Raw genomic sequence first — 24356 nt, 5'->3', positions numbered from 1 at the left:
AATACAAAATGATACAAAAAAGGAAAATAATAAAAAGTAGAGGGGGTATAAAAAGTAATAAAACAATAAAATACATAATCATTTGGCACCTTGAGGGTGCTCAATGAAGTCTCTTGTATCAAGATGCATAAGATCGTTGTTTAGGACATCATCATATATGTCATCATTATTTTGTTCAACGATATTTACGTCATCAGATGTGTTCTTCAGGAAACCATCATATGTGTCATCATTTTTTTGTTCAACGATATTTACATCAGCAGAGGTGTTCTTTAGGACATCATCATATGTGTCATCATTTTTCTATTCAGAGATATTTACGTCAGCAGACGTACTTTTCCCTTTTAGCAATGCTTGGTACAAATCAGCCAAGTGCTTAGGCGTTCTGCAAACACGCGAACAATGTTCCTTTGTGCCGCACATGTGACACTTATCTTCATAATTTCTTTTATGCTCTTCATTTTACCACTTCAGGGGCTTGTATGGTTTTTTGGCATTATTTCTACAAGGCTGGGTACGGTGGCGTTTGTGGCCTCTGCCATATCTTCGGCCTTTGTTGTTTCCACGATCTGGATTTGAAGATTGTACCGCATTCGCTTCAGGAAACCATCATATGTGTCATCATTTTTTTGTTCAACGATATTTACATCAGCAGAGGTGTTCTTTAGGACATCATCATATGTGTCATCATTTTTCTATTCAGAGATATTTACGTCAGCAGACGTACTTTTCCCTTTTAGCAATGCTTGGTACAAATCAGCCAAGTGCTTAGGCGTTCTGCAAACACAAGAACAATGTTCCTTTGTGCCGCACATGTGACACTTATCTTCATAATTTCTTTTATGCTCTTCATTTTACCACTTCAGGGGCTTGTATGGTTTCTTGGCATTATTTCTACAAGGCTGGGTACGGTGGCGTTTGTGGCCTCTGCCATATCTTCGGCCTTTGTTGTTTCCACGATCTGGATTTGAAGATTGTACCGCATTCGCTTCAGGGAATAGGCTGGAACCTGTTGGCGTGGATGCATGATTTTTCAACAACAGTTGGTTGTTTTGTTCTACCAATAAAAGACAAACAATAAGATCTAAATATGTTTTGAAGCTTCCCTGTCGATACTATTGCTGTAAAAGCAGGTTTGAGGCATGGAATGTGGAGAATATTTTCTCCATCATATCAGTGTCATTAATATTCTCGCCGCATAGGTTCAACTGTGAACTAATCCTGAATATGACATAATTATATTGAGTGACTTATTTGAAGTCTTGCAACATCAAATTACGCCAATTGCTTTGGGCTTTTGGAAGTATATTTCTTTTAGTTTATTTCACAAGTCAAGGGATTCGTGACTATGATATATTCCATTTTCAACCCTTCATCGATATGATGTCGGAGAAATATCATTGTCTTTGTTCGGCTTTGATTGGTGACATTATTGCCTCTCACAATCGTTTCACCCAAGCTCATCGATTGTAAATGCATTTCAATATCCATAGCCCAAGATAGATAATTTTTGCTAGAAATGACAAGTAGGACAAATTTTTATTTTGCAATTTTAGTACTCATAATAATATTAGATATTAATATTAATATTATAGGAATAATAAAATAAGAATATTGATTATCCTACCGTAAATCACTAATTTGTATAAATATTAATATAATATAATTAATGTATATATACGTATATGTAGTAGAAATAAACAATATTATATATATGTAATATATATGTATATATATTTATATGTATGTATATAAGATGGTAACGATGAATTGATGTTTGAGAAGTGAAGTGACGAGAGAGAAAGAAAATATGCAAAGAAAGTTGAATATGTTTTATTTTGACAACAACAAATATATATATAGCAATTACACCTCTTATATAGACCAATGAAATTGTAGTACAGGTTGCATTCGCATAGCATGTATTATTGTCCACGTGCACATCGTATAACAAAAATAATTTTTTCGTAACAACCTAAACATATATTTTACATTAAAAAATAAATAAATTAAATCACAATATTTCAATCCATTTTACCTTCAAAATATACCGCTCGCTTGCCACTCAACCCCCTTGCCCTTCACCCTGCGGTCCCTACTCCTACCGGAGTTGTATTCCACCAGCCACCCCGCGCTGCTGCCGTTTTCACCTTCTAACGACCAGCTTCTTCACCCGACGACCACCATCGACCCAGCCTCCCCCGTCGCCACCCACAGCCGCGAACCGCCGACTTCTTGTCTGCGGCGCCTGCCGCTGGTTTCAACCGTTGTCCACCGCGCCGGCCCGCTCCCCTCCCTTCTCCTTCTCACGGTGATTTCACCTCCTCCATTCAGTTCTGGGAATGGCGCTGCACAAATCCACAGCCGGCTTCGATTGTTGGTGAAATGTGAACACAAGAATTCCGAGCTCGAAGCGATCAGAAATCATTGAAGACAACAACATGAGAATATCAAAATTTTTAAGTTATTTGGTAAGAAAATATTCCGCATTTTCAAAATTTTAAATATGCTTGTATGAATTTCATGAATTAAGACATATCTTGTTCGATCCAAGTTTATTTTAGTTATTGATATATATGGTTAATTCATTCGAGCAGATAGAATTGGATGCTATTTTAATTTCAATCATTCATATTGTTTGAATATTTGCAGAAAATAGAAATGTATATTAACCTAAAAGGAGAGTGCTTAAATATAGGCATATATATATGTGGGCCTAAAAAAACATATATAAAAATATGCTAACACATATTTTTGTGGATTTTGAAGTCTACGGTTTAAATGTGAAACAGAATGTGTTGTACTTGAGGAATAATGGTTTGGAGGTTGTTAGTAAACTTGGTGAAATAAAGAGAATTTTTGGGTTGGAAGATTGAAAATTCAGTACCATGTTAATGTAGCTTTAATTTGTTTCATAATTCGTATTTCTTGTCAAATTGTGTGATGTATACCTTTTAAGTATGCTTGAATTCACTTGATCCTTGCTGGTGTGAAATGTTTGTAATAATTGTTGTTTGCATTAAAAGTTTATGGTTTCGCTTTCGTACAGCTGTTAATAATTGTGGATTTGTGATAAATTTTAGGAAGTTACATCATGAAGAGTAATGAGCTACTGGATACTTTGGCCCTAGAATTTGTTTCTTGTTCTTCCACTTTTAGTATATGTTTCGGTTTATTAGATGTTCTTTCTGTTTATTCTATTTTATCTTTTTTATGGATGATTGTATATCTTTATGTAAACTAAATTTTTCTAATGCTTTTGATTGGTGATGAAACAATATAGAAATTCCAATTCTAGAAGAAGATTATCATTTCATACTTAATGTAATTGTTTACACTTTACAAGAATAGAGAATTTTTCGTATATGAATTTATGAGACAAAATCAAGCACTGTTAGGCCAGATTTTTCTATGTCAATCGTGTTTCAAATCTGAAAATAAGTTAATGTTGACATAACTACTTTGTAAAGTCATATTATGAATTTTTATTTTCGGTAAATTACTCTAGAAGGGAGAAGGCGAAACTAACTAAAAGTTGTAAGTTTGTATGCCTGGTATGTTGCATGTATTCTTTCTTCTGATAAGTGGTTATTCTAATGCATGTCTAATATTGTAATCATGACTTCGCGATCGAAACCTGTTTGAGTATTCTAAACGGAAGCAGTTGTGTAACTGTGATGACTAACAACACTGATTTTTTTTTTTGGGAACATAACAAACTATTATAAGCTTTATAATTCATTTCAGGCTTCCCTTACGTTCAGTCAAGCTAACTCCACCATCAGTAAGTTTGGCTTTTTTCTCTTTTTGTGCTAGCAGGTTGTATTTCCATTTTCTTATGTCATGGTACTATTTTGCAAGAGACAATGTCCAATGAACATGCAATGTTAAGATGGACAAAATGGCTTTCAGTCACTCCTTCAAACTGTCTCTGAATTACTAGAAATTTGATTACAAGTTCGAAGCTGCCAAAGAAGAATCCAATGAACAATTGGCAACACATAATGGAAAAGCTGCAATTATGAATGTAGATAACACTTACATGAATGTTAGTACATATTAATGTGCATAGAGTTGTGGTGGTGGTTGTTTTTAGGTTCAGTTTTTATATTCTTGATTTCTTAGAGGACAATTTGTTGTGCTGTTTTAGCATAACTCAATTCTTTCAGTTAGTTTCCTGTCTTTATATTAAAGGATTCCTCCAAGTCACCATCTCCTGAGGATTTAGTTCTTTATATCCTCCAAGCCAGGATCTTCTGAGTATGAGTCCCATATCATTTTTAGGGATTTGAGAAGACCAACACTTCAAATTAGTTGACTGTCTTCCAAGTCGTAGTTGGTATGCTTTAAAGTACTGTTTATTGGCACGTCTATGAACATCGCTGAATTTACATTAGTTTGTTTGGATTTGTCATACTAAAGTTATGGTTTTAATTATTTGTCACACAGTTGGATCTGTAGCACATACCAAATCAATCCTCCTCCTCACAACCCGAGTTAACTATAGCTCATCATGTCGACTGTGAGCGAGAGTTCTGCTGCTGCTGCACACGGTCGGGCCCGGGGCCCAGTGGCGGTGTATGTCGACACGCCTTATGACGCCCCTATACCCGCAGGTGCCGAGGGGTGCATTCTCGCGACCCGCATACCTGAGGTCCAGGACCTCCCGACCTACAACCTGCTCAATGGGGACACCGCGACCATCGTCCCATATCTGCAGAGGTCAACTGTGCCGGTGCATTACAGGTGGGTGCCGGTCGCAAATTTGCCATGTGAACATGCCATCAAGCACATGGACGCCTACATCAAGAGCCACCTGTTCCGCATCGCGCTCAACGCCCCGCCAGCATGGGCGACGAGGCCATCAGGACGGCAGGATTCTTGCTTGGTGCGACTCAGGCCGTCCTCACGGCCAACTTTGACGTGAGGCCGTCGAACTTCATCACTGCAGAGGTGGTTCCCGCTGTCCTCGAGATCGAATGGACTCAGAGGGTAGGCCTTGCCAGAAGCTCATAGGGAAGGCTGCTGCAGAGGGCAGGCCCACTGTCAAGGCGCTCCACTGGCTGACCACGCCCTTGATGCTCACTGACCTTGAGAAAGCCCTTCTCAAGTGTATTGTGAGGTCGGCACAGGCCATCCTCCCTCTACAGGGGTACTCCCTGATAACCGGGCACCACTACCTCTTGGACAGAGGAAAACAGAGCTTTAAGGTGTTTCTGCCGGTCGAGAAGCAGGTGTGGCGCACACAGGACGTCAAGGATTGGTGGACCGAACACGTGGACATTGCAAGGGATTTGCTCTGGCACAAGGCTGGCCATCCAGTGGCCAACATTGTGAAAGAGGAGGCAGCAGAGATCGAAGCTGGTGAAGGCCAACTTGTTGAGGGCCCAGCTGGGGTCTGTGGCAGCGCGGCTGCCTGCGATGGAGCCGAGTGCTAAAGCCGCGCAGGCCTACCTGGCGGTTCTGGACAGGATTAAGACAGCATACGAGATGTACGGCGGTAAGGTGGAGTATTCTGTGCTCCAGAACGCATATGCGGCCTTGGAGCAGTTCAACAGTGCAGGCAGAGGGGCTGTGTCTGATGTGGCGATCGAATCGAAGGTGGACGGGAGAGTCGTGCTGCGGAGCCGCGCCGAGGCGTTGGAGTACATGGTGCGGGTGGTCAAGCGATCTGCGTCCATTGTTGCAGTCGCTTATGGCTTCTTCGTCAGGCAGCATGAGGCTGTGACCGTGTCTGGGGGGCAGAGTGGCGGGGAGTCCCTTCTTTATTCGCACTCCCTCAGCAAGCTGAAGAATGACTTCTTCCCGTCTTATGCGATGGGCCGCGACTTCTATGATGATTACAAGGCTGCGATGGCGAAGGCTAGAGCTGAGGGAAAGTAGAGGTTCTAGAAGCTCAGGATCAAGTGAAGTACTGGTGGGGTGAGCTGGGGGTTTGTGTCTTGTCTTTGCTTTGCCCTTCGGGCTTTCTTTTGGGTTAGCAGCGTCTGCTGACTCATTTGCCAGTCTGCTACTGTCACTTTTGTACAGTAGACTTTGTTACCGATATATTTCGTCACAAAAAGTTTGATGACATAATTATTTTTGTGCTGAATTTTTTGTTATGGACAAATTTCATTGCCAAAACATGATCGTGCCATTGTTCGTATTCAAGAAAATGTAACAAATATAATTAATACATGCAAATTAAGCTCGTTGATCGGCACTTATTTGTTACGGGTTTCGCTGTAACGATTTTCTGTTATTCGACTTTTCGTAGCGGTCAAATGATACAGAAAAACTATTTTTCACAAAAATTAGGTTTTTTTTTATGTATTTTTTACAGGTACAAAAAGTCAATATTTTGGTAGTGTGTTCCTACCATAGTTTTTTTTATTTTAGTTGTATATCTTCATGTATGGTTTTAATACAAATTTTTTCAATGTATTGTATATGAGTTGTTCGGAAGAGATAATTAGATTTGTGGTATTGGTTGGTCTTCCGTTTGATGTAATAATTTTTTTTGAAGCGTTTAGATTTAGGCTTGTTTAATTTGGTTAGGATCGCGAGGTGTGAGTTTCTGTTCAACAAGGCATCAGTGATGCAGTTTTTTACTGTGTTGGTTGTGCATTGAGTTTCATTTTGTGCTTGAAATGTGCATTGAGTTTGTATTCTACCTTCAGAGCATCTGGTAACATTTATTAATTGTAGTTGGTTCCAAGAGAATGCACTAGAATTAGTACATTACAAAAATAAATAAATAAACAAAGAAATATCTAACCTATGGTTTTCATTAGGTTTGAGCTTGAGAATCAATTTCTAGTCGAGTCATAATATTCAAATTGAAATTTTTTTTGAAGACACTGACCTTGTTTGGCTCTTGAACAGGTTCTAGAATGTTCAATGAGATTTATCATAACTTATTAAGGCAGACAGTGTCAGTTTTATATTTAACGTATAGTTCAATAAATGTCAAAACGAAGCTACGACGGTCATTAGATGTATATTTTTTCATGAAATTTGGGTCGGTTTCATGAATGTTTAGTGGAATTTATTGGCATTGGTTAGGGCTAATACAATTACTATTGTTGGTCGCATAGTAATATAAAACCAAAAATAAGGGAAAACTGCAAATTATATTCGTTAAGCACAAAAACTGCTTGTGGGGCAAACAACATAAACTGTTGTGTAAAGCGCACACTTTCAAAGATATAAAGAAAATGTACTACCACAAAACAAAAACATATTAAATACAATAGATAAAAATTAAAGCAAATTACAAAGCAACAATAACAATCCATTTACCAAGTGTACATGTTAGATTATGATGTCCTTATAAAAAAAAAAAAATCAGGTAAGGTTACATGGAGATATGTAAAACTTTGGATTTATAGGAACTCTACAATTTTCCAACCTGAATTACCACACATCATCTCATACCTTCCACTAGCCCTGCCTTCGGCACAAAAGACTATTTTTCACGAAAATTGGACTTTTGTTACGAACTTTTTACGACTACAAAAAGTCAATATTATGGTAGTGTGTTCCTACCATAAGTAGATTTGTGGTATTGGTTGGTCTTCCGTCTGATATCATATTTTTTTTTAGGCATTCAGATTTAGGCTTGTTTAATTTGTTAGGATCGTGACTCTATTTGAGGTGTGAGTTTTTGGTTGAACAAGGCACCACTGATGCACTTTTTGACTCCGTTGGTTGTGCATAGAGTATGCATTTTGTGCTTGGAATGCGCATTGAGTTTGTATTCTCCCTTCAGAGCATCCGGTGGCATTTATTAATTGTAGTTGGTTCCAACGAATGCACTAGAATTAGTACATTGCAAAAATAAATAAATAAATAAATATCCAACCCATGGTTTTCATTAGGTTTGAGTGTTGAGAATCAATTTCTAGTCGAGTCATGATATTCAAATTGAAAAATAATTTTGCCATTGGGAACATCGACCTTGTTTGGCGATGAACATGTTCTAGAATGTTCAATGAGATTTAACATAGCTTATGGCAGATACCGTTAGTTTTATATGTCACATATAGTCAATAAATGTCAAAACAAAGCTACGACGGTCATTAGATGTTACATTTTTTCATGAAACTTGGGTCGGTATAAAGAATGTTTAGTGGAATTTAGTTTTATTGGTTAGGGATAATACAATTACTATTGTTAGTCGCATAGTAATATAATACCAAAAATAAAGGCAAAATTGCAATTTATATTCTAGAAGCACAAAAACTGTTTGTGGTGCAAACAACACAAACTGTTGTGTAAAGCGCACACTCCTCTCAAGATATAAAGAAAATGTACTGCCACAAAACAAAAAATATATTAAATACAACATATAAAAATGAAAGCAAATTACAAAGGTAACAATAACAATCCATTACCAGGGTACATGTTGGATTATGATGTCCTTATAGAAAGAAAATCAAGTAAGGTTACATAGAGCTATGTAAAACTTTCGATTTATAAGAACTCCACAATTTTCCAACCTGAATTACCACACATCATCTCATACGTGCCATAACATGTTTGTTCTCTCAAGTCATATCATAGCTATGTTGTGTACTGGTCCCCTATATGCAAGTGAAATGCAAAAATATTTTAAGGAAGAAGAAAGAAGCCAAAGCAATAATTAATTTTAGGTTTTGTTGGATGAAAATTATGTAAATAGACAAGAAAAGAGAATGATAAATGTCAAGCAATTGCAATATACAACATATGTTATATAATAAATATAAGTTGGTAAGTATTAATATGTATAGATATAGGGATGTGAGTATAATATATTATATTATATGTTAGTGGATACATATATATAATATATATGTATATATGTGAATGTATGAATTGAATGATAGATTGATTGAGAGATTGTGAGATTGGATAGTGGGAAGATGTGATCATGAATGAATTTATATATTTAGTTCGTACATATTTATAGGCATAAAAAAATTCAAGTAGTGGCATCTAAGAAGCCACGTAGCATCCATCGAACACATACACCATACTTACGTATATATTACGTGGTGTATAACACTCCCCCTTGGATGCTTTTATACAAAGAATGTGCCTCGTTAAAACCTTATTATGAAAAAACCCTGTGGGAAAAAATCATAGTGAAGGAAAAAGAGTACATCATTCTTGTATTAATACGCTTCCCTTGTTTTGGACTTTATTTGATATCTTTCAGCCGACGCATTCCAATTCCTTGTGTCAATTTGTTGAATGTTGTAGTCGGTAGCGCCTTCGTGAATAAATTTGCGAAGTTTTCAGATGATCGAATTTGTTGCACATTAATTTTACCACTTTTCTAAGATCGTGAGTGAAAAAGAATTTTGGAGATATGTGATTTGTCCGATCGCCTTTAATATATCCTCTTTTTAATTGAGTTATACAAGCTGTATTATCTTCAAATAATATTGTATGAAGTAATTTATCATCAGTGATCAAGCCACAATTTTCCTAATATGGTGAGTCATAGACCTCAACCAAACACATTTACGACTGGCTTCGTGAATTGCTAAAACCTCAGTATGGTTTGAAGAAGTAGTTGTTATTGTATGTTTAGCAGATTTCCAAGAAATTGTGGTTCCACTAGAAGTAAAAAAATAGTCAGTTTCAGGTTTTGCTTTGTGTGGATCAAACACATAATCAGCGTCAGCATAACACATTAATTCATTTCAAGATTCACTTGAATAAAATAAACCGAGGTCATGAGTCCCCTCAAGATAAAAAAAAAAGTGCTTGATACAATTCTAGTGGCACTTTATGGGGGATGTGCTAAACCTGGCTAGTAGATTTACTGAAAAAAATATATCTGGTCTGGTACAATTTGCAAGGTACATTAATGCGCCAATAGCGCTGAGATATGGTACCTCGTGGCCAACTATTTCTTCATTTTTTTCTCTTGGCCTAAATGGATCTTTACTGAGATCAAGGGATCTGACCACTATTGGTGTACTCAGAGAGTGAGATTTATCCATATAAATTTGATTTAATACCTTATGGGTATATGTGGATTGATGGATAAATATATTATGTTATTCACATGATCCAGTTGTAATCCCAGATAATATTTTGTCTTTCCAAAATATTTGATCTCAAATTCTTTCTTTAGATATTTAACTGCAGTTTGGATCTCTTTAGGAGTTCCAATTAATTGAGATCATCAACATATATAACAATAATGACAAAATTTGATCCATTTTTCTTGATAAAGACGCATGGGCATATTGGATCATTAGTATAACATTCTTTTATTTAACAATCACTGAGACGGTTATACCACATTCGCCCTGATTGTTTAAGTCCATACAATGACTTTTTCAATTTGATGGAATATGATTTCTTTGGGTTTAATTTGTATGCTTCAGGCATATTGAATCCTTTAGGAACTTTCATACAAATATCAGTATCCAATGAGCCATAAAGATATGTAATAACTACGTCTAAAAGACGCATATCGAGCTTTTCTCGCACTACTATGCTCAAAAGGTATCTAAATGTTATTCCATCGACAACTGGAGAGTATGCTTCATCAAAATCTACTCTAGGTCTTTGTGATAATCCCCGAGCTATAATACGGGCTTTATATCTCACAATTTCATTATGCTAATTTCTTTTTCGTACAAACATTCATTTGTATCCAACTGATTTTGTACCATCTGGTGTTTGAACAATTGGTCCGAAGACCTCTCTTTTGTTTAATGAGTCAAGCTCTGATTGAATCGCATGTTCTCATTTTGGCCAGTCATTTCTTTGCCAACATTCATGAACCGATTTTGGCTCTGGATCCTCATTTTCTTCCATCATATCTAGTGTTAAACTATATGCGAAGGCATTATCAATAATTGCCTCTTTACGGTTCCAACATTTTTCTTGAACTAACATAGTTAATTGAGTTTTCAATAATCTCATCATGTTCTTCAAGATCGTGCTCTTCTGGAGCAATTACTTCAGGGTTAACTTCCTCTTTAGATTGAGGTTTATTAATGTCATTCCTGATATTTTCATGATTATCATCATTAATTCCTCTTTTCTTTCGAGGATGTTTGTCTTTGGAACCAAGTGGTCTACCACGCTTCACGCATGTCACTGATTCATTAGCACTTCCAATTTGTCCATCAGGGACAATTATTTTAGCCGGAGTATTAGCAGCTTGAATATATGGTCAAGTGACTTTACTCGAGTCATTGAATGCATCTGGTAATTGATTCGCAATATTTTGCAAATGTATAATGTGTTGAACTTCTAGTTCACACTGCTTTGTACGAGGATCACAAAAAATCAATGGGATTTTCCAATTAAGATCCCTTTCGGTTCATTTCTATCTGCCCCTAATGTCGGAAAATATGATTCGTCAAAATGACAATCTGCAAATCTTGCAGTGAATAAATAACCCATCATAGGTTGAAGATATTTTATAATTGACGGCGATTCATATCCGACATAAATGCCCAATCTACATTGAGGACCCAGTTTTGTACGTTTGGGGTGGAATAGGAACATAAACAACACACCTAAAAATACGTAGATGAGATATATTTTATTCGTGACCAAATACTAATTGCATAGGGGAATAGCTATGATAGCTTGTCGGCCTCATTCTTACGAGTGTTCCTGCATGTAAGATTGCATGCCCCCAAGCTGAAACGGGCAACATAGATCTCATCAGTAATGGTCTATAAATCAATTGCAATCTTTTAATAAGTGATTCTGCCAGGCCATTTTGTGTATGAATGTGAACAACTGGGTGCTCTACATTAATTCCAATCGACATGCAACAATCGTCAAATGCATTCAATGAATATTCACCAGCATTATCAAGACGTATAGTCATAATTGGATTATCGGTGAATTGTGCCCGTAATTTAATAATTTTGGCAAGCAATCTCGCAAATGTCATATTGCGAGTAGATAATAAACAGACATATGACCATCTGGTAGATGCATCAATAAGCACCATAAAATATTTAAACGGCCCCCATGGTGAGTCTATTGGTCAACATATATCCCCGTGTATTCTTTCCAAAAATATAGGTGATTCAATACCTACTTTAGCTGACGATGGCCTGGTTATCAATTTTCCCTGATTGCAGGCAACACAGGTTAATTCATTTGAGTTAAACACTTTTTGACCTTTTAATGAATGGCCATGCGAATTCTCAATTATTCGCCTCATTATTATACTGCCAGGATGCCTAAGGCGATCATGCCATATTTGAAAATCGGTAATCTTTTGATCTACCGTAAGGTGTGTTTCAACAACACCTAATCTGGCATAATATAGGCCAGTAGAGAGTGAGGGTAATCTCTCAATGATGCATTTCTTTTTATCAATGATATTGGTGATCAATAAAAATTCACCATCGGTATCACTCATAGTTTCAATGTGATAACCATTTTCCCGAATGTCATGAAAGCTCAGTAAATTTCTTCGAGCTTTAGTGGCCAACAATGTATACTGTATCACAATTTCCATCCCTGCTGGGAGAAATATAATGGCTTCTCCAGAGCCTTCAATTAAGTTTGCACTACCACTTATTATATTGACATTTATTCTTTCCTTTTTCAAATGGGAGAAATATTTTTTATCTTTCAATATAGTATGTGTCGTTGCACTGTCAATGAAACACATATTTGCATCGTTTTGATTGGCATCCATTTAACCTTCAAATATAAATAAACGCAGTATTAATAAAGACAAATGTAAGTATTACAAAATACATTACAAAAAGATAATATGCGATAATTTAAATATTACAAAATATAAAATATGTAAAATGACATAATATGTCTATCACTGGGGGTTTGCTGGATCTATGACAAAATACGCTATATCAAGATGCATTGTGTCATAATCCAAAAGACCATCATCGGTGTCGTCATCATTATCAATGTGATTAGTCTCGACCCTCTTCCCTTTTTTCTGCAGTGAGACTTGATAAAGATCGGCTAGGTGTTTGGCTGTTCTGCAGGTATTGGCCCAATGGCCTTCAATGGCACACCGATTACAAATGTTGATTTGCCTCTTTTCCTATTTAGCCTTTTCGGCTATATCCCCATATTGGGGTTTACTTTGCTTCCTGCTAATGTCAAAACCGCAGTGATTGTAAGGGGTATATCGACCGCGTTGACTCTCACGACCGCGACCACGTCCACGGCCTTGTTCAGAAAATGTCACGTTCGCTTCGGGGAACAGACTAGAACCAGTGGGCCGGGACTGATGATTTTTCATCAATAACTCATTATTCTTCTCAACTAATAAAAGATATGCAATGAGCTGTGAGTACTTTTTAAAGTTTTTCTCACGATACTGCTGTTGCAGCACAACATTAGAAGCATGAAAGGTAGAGAGAGTCTTTTCCAATTTTTCATTCTCAGTAATATTTTCTCCGCAGAGTTTCAATTGAGATGTAATCTGATAGATAACAGAGTTGTACTCTGTAACAATTTTAAAATCCTGCAACCGCAGGTTAAGCCAATCATGTCGGACTTTCGGAAGAGTGATATATTTCAAGTGCCCAAATCTCTCCCTCAATTCATTTCCCAAATTAAGTGAATCTTTCACCGTCAAATATTCAGACTGTAAAGGAATGTCCAGATGGTGACGAATGAAAATAATAGCCTTAGCCCGATCTTGGCTAGTAGCCGCATTTTCACTAGCAATTGTATGAACAAGGCCCATAAAAACCAGATGCATTTCAAAAACAAAATAGACAAGAGTTTTCGTGCTGATAACGTGTTATATAATAAATATAATATATAAGTTGGTAAGTATTAATATGTACAGATATAAGGATGTGAGTATAATATATTATATCATATGTTAGTGGATATATATAATATATATATATGTATTTATATGTGAATGTATGAATTGAATGATAGATCGATTGAGAGATTGTGAGATTGGATAGTGGAAAGATGTGATCATGAATGAATTTATATATTTAGTTTGTACATATTTATAGGCATAAAAAAATTCAAGTAGTTGCATCTAAAAAGCCACGTAGGATCCATCGAACACATACACCATACTTACGTATATATTACTACGTGGTGTATAACAACAACATAATAATAATAATAATAATAATAATAATAATAATAATAATAATAATGATAATAATAACCAATGCAGATCATGGGCCATTAATTACATTTTTTTTAAATGAAAAAGGAAAAAGTCAGAGCAAGGTTGCTTGTGGTTGCACCTTCTTCCTGAACTCAACAGATTCATATTTTCATTTTAATTAATACTTCAAATTTCCAAGGCTAGAATTCTGAGATTTTCTGTTTTTTTATACCATTGTTGAATGATCAATAGCACTATAGGGAGATAATGTTCATCATAATGAACAAATGCTTGCAGCAACTAATCCCATGTATTTCAGATCACCATGTGATAATGCAAGCAACGCAAGCAAGCAGTAAGGAAGTGGAACATAACATAGAGAGTTAAAAAAAGCATTTCAATATTTAAAACTCAATTTATAACAAGATGCAAGCCGAGTGAGTGAGTGACATCATGATTAGAACTCCAACTTATGAAACCGATACAACAGAAGAAAATGCACTTCTTCAATATAGTGAATTAGATAACAATAAGAACATTCCCATTTGATAATTTTGGGAACAAATAAAGATTTTATAACAAACTTAGTTTTGTTCGTGAAACACATGTAGAACAAAACATTTACCAATTGTGTAGGGTTAATAGGACTATGAAATTATTCCATAAAGTGAACAAGTGCTTCTAGTATTTATCAAATATTTGAACTAAAATATTCCATCACATAATTGAAATGCATTATTCAAATGTTACCTCATTTATTTAATTCAACTATATAATTAAACATACAAAAAGAAATAGAATTAAGCAATCATATGCAAGAAGAGCGAATGCGTGTGTATATATACATATATAACTCAGGGTTAGGGCACAAACCATGTGCCACAATGCTTCTTGTCACCATCTCCTCTTTTAGGACAATCCCATTATATGCTTGCTGCAACTTGAAAAACAACATATAAAAATAGTTGGCTATTAGCCATCTCCTCTTTGCGCTGGTGTAAGAAAAGCAACAGTCTAACTTCCACTAGCTTATAACGATGACAACGGCCAACACGAATTCGAAAGCATTCTCATCATAACAATCACTTGTAAACAACAAAAGAACATAGTAGAGTAGACAGAGTCCATACCTTACAAGACAAGAGTTTAATGCAGCAACCATTAGGCTGCTCCTCCACTATCACCAACAAAACTTGACTGTTATGAGAATACAAGAAAGTAAATAAAGAACACAGAGGTTTTACGTGATTTGGTGATGGTGTGTCAACCTACGTCTACAGACAGGAATCGGAGAAATTTTATTATACTGATTCAGAGGGTTACAATCATACGATACGGCTAAGAATCTTAGCTTTCTATTTATAAGCACCCCCAAAATACCCTAAACCCTAAGCCCATTTATTATTTATTAAGATGGGCCAAAACAAACCCTGTCAATTGAAACAACCTTTTCGCTTTGATTCCGGGTCGGATAGACAGCTAAATCCAAGTCCTGTTTTAACAATCTCTACCTTGACTTGGAGTTTCTCCAACCACCAAAGGTCTTCAGTATCTCTCTTAGTCGTTTTCTTCCCGTCAGATGCCCCGAGGGGACTTTACCTTATGCGAATATTCACCAAGTTCAAGCAGTGCTCGAACTTCTCAGTTGGTAGCGTCTTTGTCAACATATCAGCTGGATTGTGTTCTGTAACTATATTCTGAATAGAAAACCTGTCTTCCTCCAAAACATCACCTCCAGAACGTCACGGATAAAATTCAACCTTACATCAATATGCTTGGTTCTCTCGTAATACATTGGATAGCCAAAATCAAAGCATTTTTACTATCAAAGAATAACACTGTTTTCTACACCTTCAGACCCAAACTCTGCACCAGACTATGTAATCAGATACACTACTTAATACCTTCAGTTATTGACATGTATTCCGCCTCAGTGACGTGACCATCATGACGGAATCGGACCCAATCATAATTCCTCATGGACCAATCACTAAGAGCCAAGCCCGTAAATTTCAATTGGCAATACCAAAGTGTGCCAAACTTCAAACGGATGCCACTGCTGAACTCTACACCGAGGATCAAAATAAACCATGCATTCTTCTGGAAATTGGACCACAAGTCCCAAGGACCATAAGGCCAGGAGCATCTTACAAGGCATTTGACCTCCCCTAAATTACTATCCCTAATTGAAGGGATCCCATGAATCAATATCCCCTAAATGAAGGAATTCCATAGATTAAGGGATTACCAATAATCATGGGATTGCCATGAATTATGGGTCAATAATACTAAATAAGACTAATTATAATAACTATTCCTTATATGATTTTATTTCCTTTAAGAGTGTACTTTCTTGTTTTTAAATTTCCATGGTTCCTTTATAAAAGGTGCCATGATTATCATTGTAAGGATTATTCATTCCACAAAGAGATTTTATAAACTGGTTTTTTTTTTCAAGAGCGATTCTTGTGCATTTTTTAAGTGTAATCTTGAGTGATTCGGTTACAGCTTCATATCCCCAAATCGAGTTGTTTCGAGTGATTTGAAACAAGTTGTGGCCTCTCGAATAGTACTGGAACTATTCTTGCCTCAGCTTGTATTGTCAGCTTGTTTAGAGGATTGTGAGACGTGAGCTTGATCTCTCGTGTTGCCTTCCCGACTACCTCTCAATTCAAGAGAGTCCAGTTTATCTCCATTAATATAGAGATATATATATATAGCCATCCATCCCTTACTCTATCCAAATCTCCAATATTCTTGTTACTTATTCTTGTGGAATCGATCCGAACTGTCATCATTGGCAAGTTCGCATCACTCAGTCATTGAAAGTGCAACCGTAGGTTGTAAAGTAGACTTCCAACTAACTATACATCCAAACAGAATAAAGATAAAGCAAGTCAGTTATCTTTGTTTCACTAAGTCACCCCGTAAGTGGAGTTTGCATAGCCAACCAGACCATCATCATGACATTTATCATCATATAACAGACAAATATGAGACACTCCTTTCACATATCGCATGATCCACTTTACAGTTCTCCAGTGAGCTTTACCCAGATTAGCCATAAACCTGATCACCACAGTAACCGCATAAGCGAGATCCGGTCTTGTACGTACCATCGCATACATAAAACTTCCAACTGCACTTGAATATGAAACTATCTTTATGTAGTTAACCTCTTCATCTGTAATCGGTATAATAGTCTGATCAAGTTTAAAGTGTTCCGCGAAAGGAGTACTTACTGATTTGGAATGATCAACATGGAATACCATAAAAACTTTCTCAATATACTTTCCTTGAGAAACTCATAGCCGTTCTTCTATTCTATCACGCCAAATTTCCATACTCAGTATATTCTTTGCCACACAAAATCCTTAATCTCAAACTCACTCTTTAGTAGAGCCTTTAAGTCATTAATTACAACCATATTTTCAGCTGCAATTAACATATCAACCACATACAACAAAAGATACACAAATGAATCCATAGAAACCTTTTTCGAGTAAACACAGTTATCAAACTGATTACGGGTATAACTATTAGACACCATGAAAGGATCAAATCTCTTGTACCGCTGCCTCAGAGACTGCTTCAAGTCATATAGAGATTTCTTTAGAACTATCAAACCCCTTTGGTTGAGACATGTGGATCCGTTCTTCTAGATTACCATAAATAAATGTTGATTTTACATCAAGCTGCTCCAGCTCCACATCAAAAGCACCTATCATTGTCAAAAGATTTCAATGGTTTTGTGTTTTACCATAGGAGAAAAAACTTCATGGTGATCGATTCCTTCATTTTTTGAGAACCCTTTTGCCACCAGTCTCGCCTTGAACCTAGTAGGTTCAATATCAGGAATTCCCTCTTTTCTTTTAAGGATCCACTTGCATCACACTGGCTTCACCCATTTTTTTAATGTAATAAAATCCCCAGTCTTGTTCTTTTCAAGAAATTGCATCTCTTCATTCATTTCTATAATATAGTTTTCTGCGTCTTTATTCTCCACAAATTTTGCATGTCTTTGGATCATCAGAGCCAAGATCTTACCAACCGCCAATGCATAAGCCACAGAATCCATGTCACATGTATTGATGCATCCTTAATATCTCTCTATCCCTTTCTAACTGCTTTGTAATCTTCAACCTCAATACCAGTGTCACTAGTTTCCTGCTCAACCAGTTTCCCTTAAGGTTTTGATTGATCTGGTTGACCAGATTGATCAATAGTATCATCCTGCTGCTCTTCCTCTAACACTACTTTGTCAGAAGTCTCAAAACTCCACCTTCTGGTCAGCACCACAATCTTTTGTATCTGTAATACTTTTACAACCTCTACTCTGATCAAGCATAACAAATTCATCAAAGGTTACATCTTTGCTAATAAGAAATTTACAACGATTTTTATCTTCTGTACACCACAGTCGATAATCTTTGACTCATGTTGCATACCCTAGAAATATGCATTTTACCGCCTTCGGGTCCAGTTTACCATAATTCACATGAGCGTATGCAGGGCTTCCAAATGTTCTGAGATTAGAGTAATCAGAGGGTTTATCGAACCATACCTCTTAAAGAGTCTTTAAGTCAATCGCAATTGATGGAGATCTATTAACCAGATAGTTATCTGTGTTAAATGCTTCAGCCTAGAATTGCTTAGATAAGCTAGCAAATATGCGCATACACCTAGCACGCACCATGAGGGTTTCGTTCATACCCTCTGCAATCCCATTTTGCTGTGGTGTGTGTCGTACAGTGCGGTGCCTCACTATATCTTTTTCCTTTCAGAAATCATCAAATGAAGCGTTGCACAACTCCAACCTATTATCAGTTCTTAGAGTCTTGACCTGTTTACCCGTCCATTTTTTAACTATATTCTTCCACTCTTTCAACTTTCCAAACACCTCATCTTTAGTTTTCAGAAAGTACAACCAAACTTTTCTTAATTGTAGTTGCTTCCAGCCAATGCACCAGAATTAATCCATTTAAAAAAAAACCAAGCATTGATTTTTATTTTTTTTAGGTTTGAGCATTGAGAATACTTTCTAGTTAAGTCATAATATTCAAACTGTAAAAATGTGTCACATTGGGGACATCAAATTTGTTGTAGAATTTTAGTGGATTTTATCATAACTTATTAAGGGAGATGTCGTTAGTTTTATACATCACATATAGTCCAATAAATGACAAAAGCAAGCTATAATTGTTGTTAGGTATACAGTTTTTCATGGCAGTTAGGTTTGGTTCAAGAATGTTTCGTGTCTTTATTATGATCGGTTAGAGCTAATGCAATTACTATTTTATTGATCGCATAGTAGGTATAATATGAAGCAAATTATAAAAGTGTACATAATTATCACTATTGCTTTTAAAAAACTCGCAACTTTACATGGCATTCTGTGATTATTTATTGTACATATATATAGATAAATTTATAATCTCTTGTTTCTAATTATATTAAATTTCAATTTAATTTATACAATTAAATTATTACTATGGTGTGTTTAGTTGTAAGATTATGATTTTTTATTTTGGTTTTGAATAGTCAAATTTTGAATTACAATAGTTGTTTTATGTGATACAAATACGTATTTATATACTGTTTTGAATTTAAAATTAAAATTTAGTGTAATAAAATAAATAAAAAGTATGTGTTTGAATTGATGTTTTTTAGGCCAAATAAAATTGGAATAGTAAAATAAGGATAATATCCCACGAATAAACAATCTTAAATTTTCATTACAAGTAGTTGACTGGGTGAATTAATTATAAAACAACACTTGATATATGAATTCACTCAGTAAAGTAATTGTGTTGAAAAAATAAATTGCAACTATATAGATTTGTTTTTATTATTTTGGAAAAAAAAGATAGGAATAGCAAAATATATATTTATATATTGTTTGGTTGGAGCGCTATGAATTGGCTTCTAATCAAGTCGTGAGATTTAAATTGCAAGAACATTTAACATTTGAGACGTAGATTTGTTCATGGCATTAATTGGAATAGATTAGGACAAGCACAATGACAATAGTATGGATTGGTATGCTGTAGAATATATATTTTCTATTGGCAAGCTGTATTGAGATTAGATGTGATTTGACATTAAGAATTTCAATTTTGTGTATTATTCAACAAAAAATTGTCCTAAAGTAAAATAGACATAAAATCAAACAACATAAAGTCATCTTCAATATATGTTGCTATCGAATATCTAGCATAGACGGGTAATCTTTATGAGCTAAGAATGTCATTTTTGGTATGCTTTTAATCAAGATCGTATTCACCAAACAGGTATGCATCTTTTTTCTCTCTCTCACACATAGTAGCATATACCAAGGGAATTATGCAATTTTCGTTTAATTGGTTAATTAACGTGGCAATGAGTATATAGTAATAGTGTCCTATGTGCGCAAAAGGCGCCATCTGAGTGGCTCATGGAGAGCATTTTTCAAAACACATCAATTAAGGAAAGAGGACATAGTGATGTTGAGAGTGATTGATAAAGTTACAAGATTTTTCAGTTAATAGTGAATTTGAATTGTTTCCTAGTTAATAAGGTAATTTCATGATTGCAGCCTAAGGTGCAAGCACCCCTTTGCCCACCCTCACCCATATTTTATTTATTTGTTTTTTTTAAATATGTATGTATAATAAGAATATCACTTGTTAAACTGTTTTTTTTCTTTTATGAGAAATTGTATTTTTTTTTTTCAAAAAGTAAAAATAAATATTTACAATATACAGTTACTAATGTCACTGTATTTTATTATTTTTTACTAAATTAAAACTAAAATATATACTCCATTATTTGATAAATAAAAATATTATTTTGTAAATTAAAAAATTTTACCCCTCTCTAATTATATGTTGGTTCTGCCATTGGCTTGTGACATGATGTTTCCTAAGGTGGGAGCATTTCGGTGTGATTTTAGTGCCATTTTATTTGTATAGGTTATTTGGGTAGTCATTCACTGTACTTGAGGAATCATTAATGAAATGACGATATAATCAAGAAAAGGGCAAGCATAAGGTAGTTAAAAGGTGCAAGAATGGCTGTTATGGGACTTACTCAAGGAGATGGTAATGGAAATTAAAGAAACATTAATGAAGAAAGGAGTTACTCGAGCACTTAATGAATGTGAGTGAAGATCAGCTTTAAAAACCAGAAGAAAAGAGGATAAAAAGACGACGATCAATACACCACAAACTTATTTCTTTCCTTTGTTTTCATTTTCTTTGTTTTTAGTTTTCCTTATGTTACTCTTGCAATGCATTTCTTTTAGTTTTAATTAAATGCAAGTCATTTACTTTATTTTGCCTTCTTTTCATTCCTCTTGCATTATTTAGGTTATTTTGATCAATCCTTCTTTAATTTTATTGGGCCATTTTGGGCCTAATTGGATAAAAATAAAAGGGCCCATGTCTATTTTAAATCATAGAAATAGAGAGAAAGAGAGCAGGGGGTGAAGGAGAGCAGGGCAGCGTGTTTCTCTTCTCCCCGCAAGCTGCCGCCGTCAACCGTTCTTTTCTTCGTTGGAATTTTTCTCTTCCATTTGGCATCTTCTCTTAAGGTAAGTTAGATTAACTTAGATAAATTTCGTTATAATTTCTCGACACATTTCAGTGTAATTTTAGTGCGATATTATTTGTACTCGTCATATTTTTGTTTTTGTGCTTGCGCGTGTGTTAATTATGAACGATTAATTCTGCATTTTATATTTTAGATGAGTAGCTTTTATTTTGGTAAAATTTTCACAAAGCATTATATCTTGAAGTTGCACATCGTATAGGTGAATCATGAGCTGGATGTTGCGAGTGCAGCTCTCATTCTCATAAGACATTCATACTTCTGGAAGATAAATTGATGCTAGTTGGTCATTTCACCTCTCTTTCTCATCCTATTGCATGTTAATAAATGCAATTAACAGGCTTGGATGGATCTCTCTACTACTTCGGTAAATATATCAATTTCATGTCAACGAAAGGATAAAAAAAATAATAATATAATTTTCTTGTCTTATATATATGTTGCTTAAAGTTGAATCAATTAATATGTGAAATGGATATTGCTGATTTATTACATATTCACGCTCTAGTATATCTCGAACAGCATGAACAACAGACCTCATGGCTTCAAATTGGTGAGAATGTTGGGCTTGTCATAAATTTATGCATTATTATCCACATGGAAAGGGAGCTTAACCAATCAATTATACCAAAATTGCTTCAGGTGTTGGCCATGCTTGGGTTGTTCACAATTTCCCAGCTGATTTGCGATTTTTACAGGCTTCTACTTGCCAAACTTAACTCCCTTCAAAGTCAAGATGGGCTTTCCATCAAAATTATACGTTATTATTTACATAGATAGAGAGCCAAACCCAACAATTATGCAAAAATTTCATTGGGTGTGGGCAGTGTTTTTTGTGTTCACATTTTTGCAGCTGGCGTGCAGTTTTTACACGCTGTCACTTACCAAACATAACTCCATCCCCACTCTTTCCCTCACACACACTATATATGTATATATGTAATATGTGCATCCTTATTGTCAATAAAGAAAGGAAGAAGCACTTTTAAAAAAAAAAAAAATTTGAAACGGCGTTGTGGAAACAACATAAAGTTATGTTGCGTTAGGAAGAGGAAAACTGGTCTGCAGAGGCTACGGAACTATACAAGAAGATCCAACGTATAAATATACCTTTGAGGATGGGCATCTATATTAAAGCCTTTTGTTTATTATTCTGAGTTTCACTTTGCTTCTTATTATGAGCAGGGGAAAAGTGGTTGGAATGGGGTAGGAAGAATAAAAACGCTCCCGGTAAGTCCAGAAATTTTAAATCTTGGGATGCTCCTGTGAGATGTTCTTACCATGGTTTTTCTATTTAGTTGTATATCTTGGTTTATGGTTTTAATCCAAATTTTTCCGATGTATTGTCTGTGAGTTTTTCGGAAGAGATAACCAGATTTTTGGTATTGGCTGATCTGCCTTTTGATGTCATAATGTTTTTGAGGCATTCAGATTTAGGCTTGTTCGGTTTTGCTAGGATCGGGACTCTATTTGAGGTGTGAAAGTTTACCGTTGAACAGGACATCATTGATGCACTCTCTGTCTGTGTTAGCAATGCATTAAGTATGCATTTTCTGGTTGGGACGTGCATCAGCGATGCATTCTCTGGTCATTCCATTGATCAGTGATTATTTTTTTCCCGTTCGCCAAATTTAGATTGTTTCAAATTTTGGATTTTCTCATTTGTGAAAAATAGTTTTCGATAGTGCTAATTGCATTCGGTGGGGCTTGCATCGGCTTTCGGAGCATCTGGTGGCATTTATTAATTGTAGTTGCTTCCAGCCAATGCACCAGAATTAATCCATTTAAAAAAAATACAAGCATTGATTCTTTTTATTTTAGGTTTGAGCGTTGAGAATACTTTCTAGTTGAGTAAAAATGTATCACATTGGGGACATCAAACTTGTTCTAGAATTTTAGTGGATTTTATCACAGCTTATTAAGGGAGATGTCGTCAATTTTATACATCACATATAGTCCAATAAATGACGAAAGCAAACTATAATTGCCGTTAGGTATACATTTTTTCATGGCAGCTACGTTTGGTTCAAAAATCTTTTGTGGCTTTTATTATAATCGGTTAGAGCTAATGCAATTACTATTTTAATTGGTGGCGTAGTAGTATAATATGAAGCAAATTATAGAAGCGTCCATAATTACTATGTTTCTACATATAATCTGTTCAATTATTACTATGGTGTGTTTACTTGTAAGATTATGATTTTCTATTTTGGTTTTGAATAGTCAAATTTTAAATTGAAATAGTTGTTTTATGTGATAAAGTATGTATTGTTTTGAATGTAAAATTAAAATTTAATGTTGTTTGAATATTTGCGGTGTAAATAAAATAAATAAAATATTAGTGTTTGTTTTGATATATATATATATATATTTTTTTTTGAGGGAAATGAAAGTTGGAATAGTAAAATCAGATAAGATCCCATAAATAAACTATCTTAAATTTTCATTACAATTAGTGGACTGGGTGGTTTAATTATAAAACAACACTTGAGATGTGAATTCACTTAGTAAAGTAATTGTGTTGAAAAAATAAATCGCAACTATATAGATTTGTTTTTATTTTTTTGGAAAAAACAATATTAAGAATAGCAAAATATATATTTATCTATTGTTTGGTTCGAGCACTATAAATTGGCTTCTAATCAAGTTTTGAGATTTAAATTGCAAGAACATTTAACGTTAGGGACGTAGATTTGTA

At 35.2% G+C, this 24356-nt stretch overlaps 1 protein-coding gene and 1 long non-coding RNA gene across 2 annotated transcripts; both read left to right on the top strand.

Annotated features, from left to right (window-relative positions):
- The first annotated feature begins 2063 nt into the window (after positions 1–2063).
- LOC127254672 (uncharacterized) lies at positions 2064–5465 on the top strand. The gene is made up of 2 exons (XM_051279899.1): positions 2064–2471; positions 4450–5465. The coding sequence occupies exon 2, from the start codon at positions 4980–4982 to the stop codon at positions 5436–5438; it is 459 nt and encodes a 152-aa protein (XP_051135856.1). The 5' UTR covers positions 2064–2471; positions 4450–4979; the 3' UTR covers positions 5439–5465.
- A 16064-nt stretch (positions 5466–21529) lies between these two features.
- LOC127254679 (uncharacterized) lies at positions 21530–23606 on the top strand. Its single transcript, XR_007839473.1, has 4 exons — positions 21530–21641; positions 21861–22211; positions 22301–22756; positions 22844–23606. It is a non-coding gene; the product is annotated as an uncharacterized LOC127254679 (long non-coding RNA).
- The last annotated feature ends 750 nt before the right edge of the window (positions 23607–24356 follow it).

This window comes from Andrographis paniculata, unplaced genomic scaffold, assembly GCF_009805555.1.
Source record: "Andrographis paniculata isolate CXL003 unplaced genomic scaffold, ASM980555v1 Contig52END, whole genome shotgun sequence".
NCBI lineage: Eukaryota > Viridiplantae > Streptophyta > Magnoliopsida > Lamiales > Acanthaceae > Andrographis > Andrographis paniculata.
The sequence above is the reverse complement of the archived record's forward strand: the minus strand, read 5'-3'. Positions and strand labels throughout refer to the sequence as shown.

Bases quoted from the DNA above. Each gene is read 5' to 3' on its own strand.
- LOC127254672 (XM_051279899.1), top strand. From the start codon at position 4,980: ATGGACTCAGAGGGTAGGCCTTGCCAGAAGCTCATAGGGAAGGCTGCT.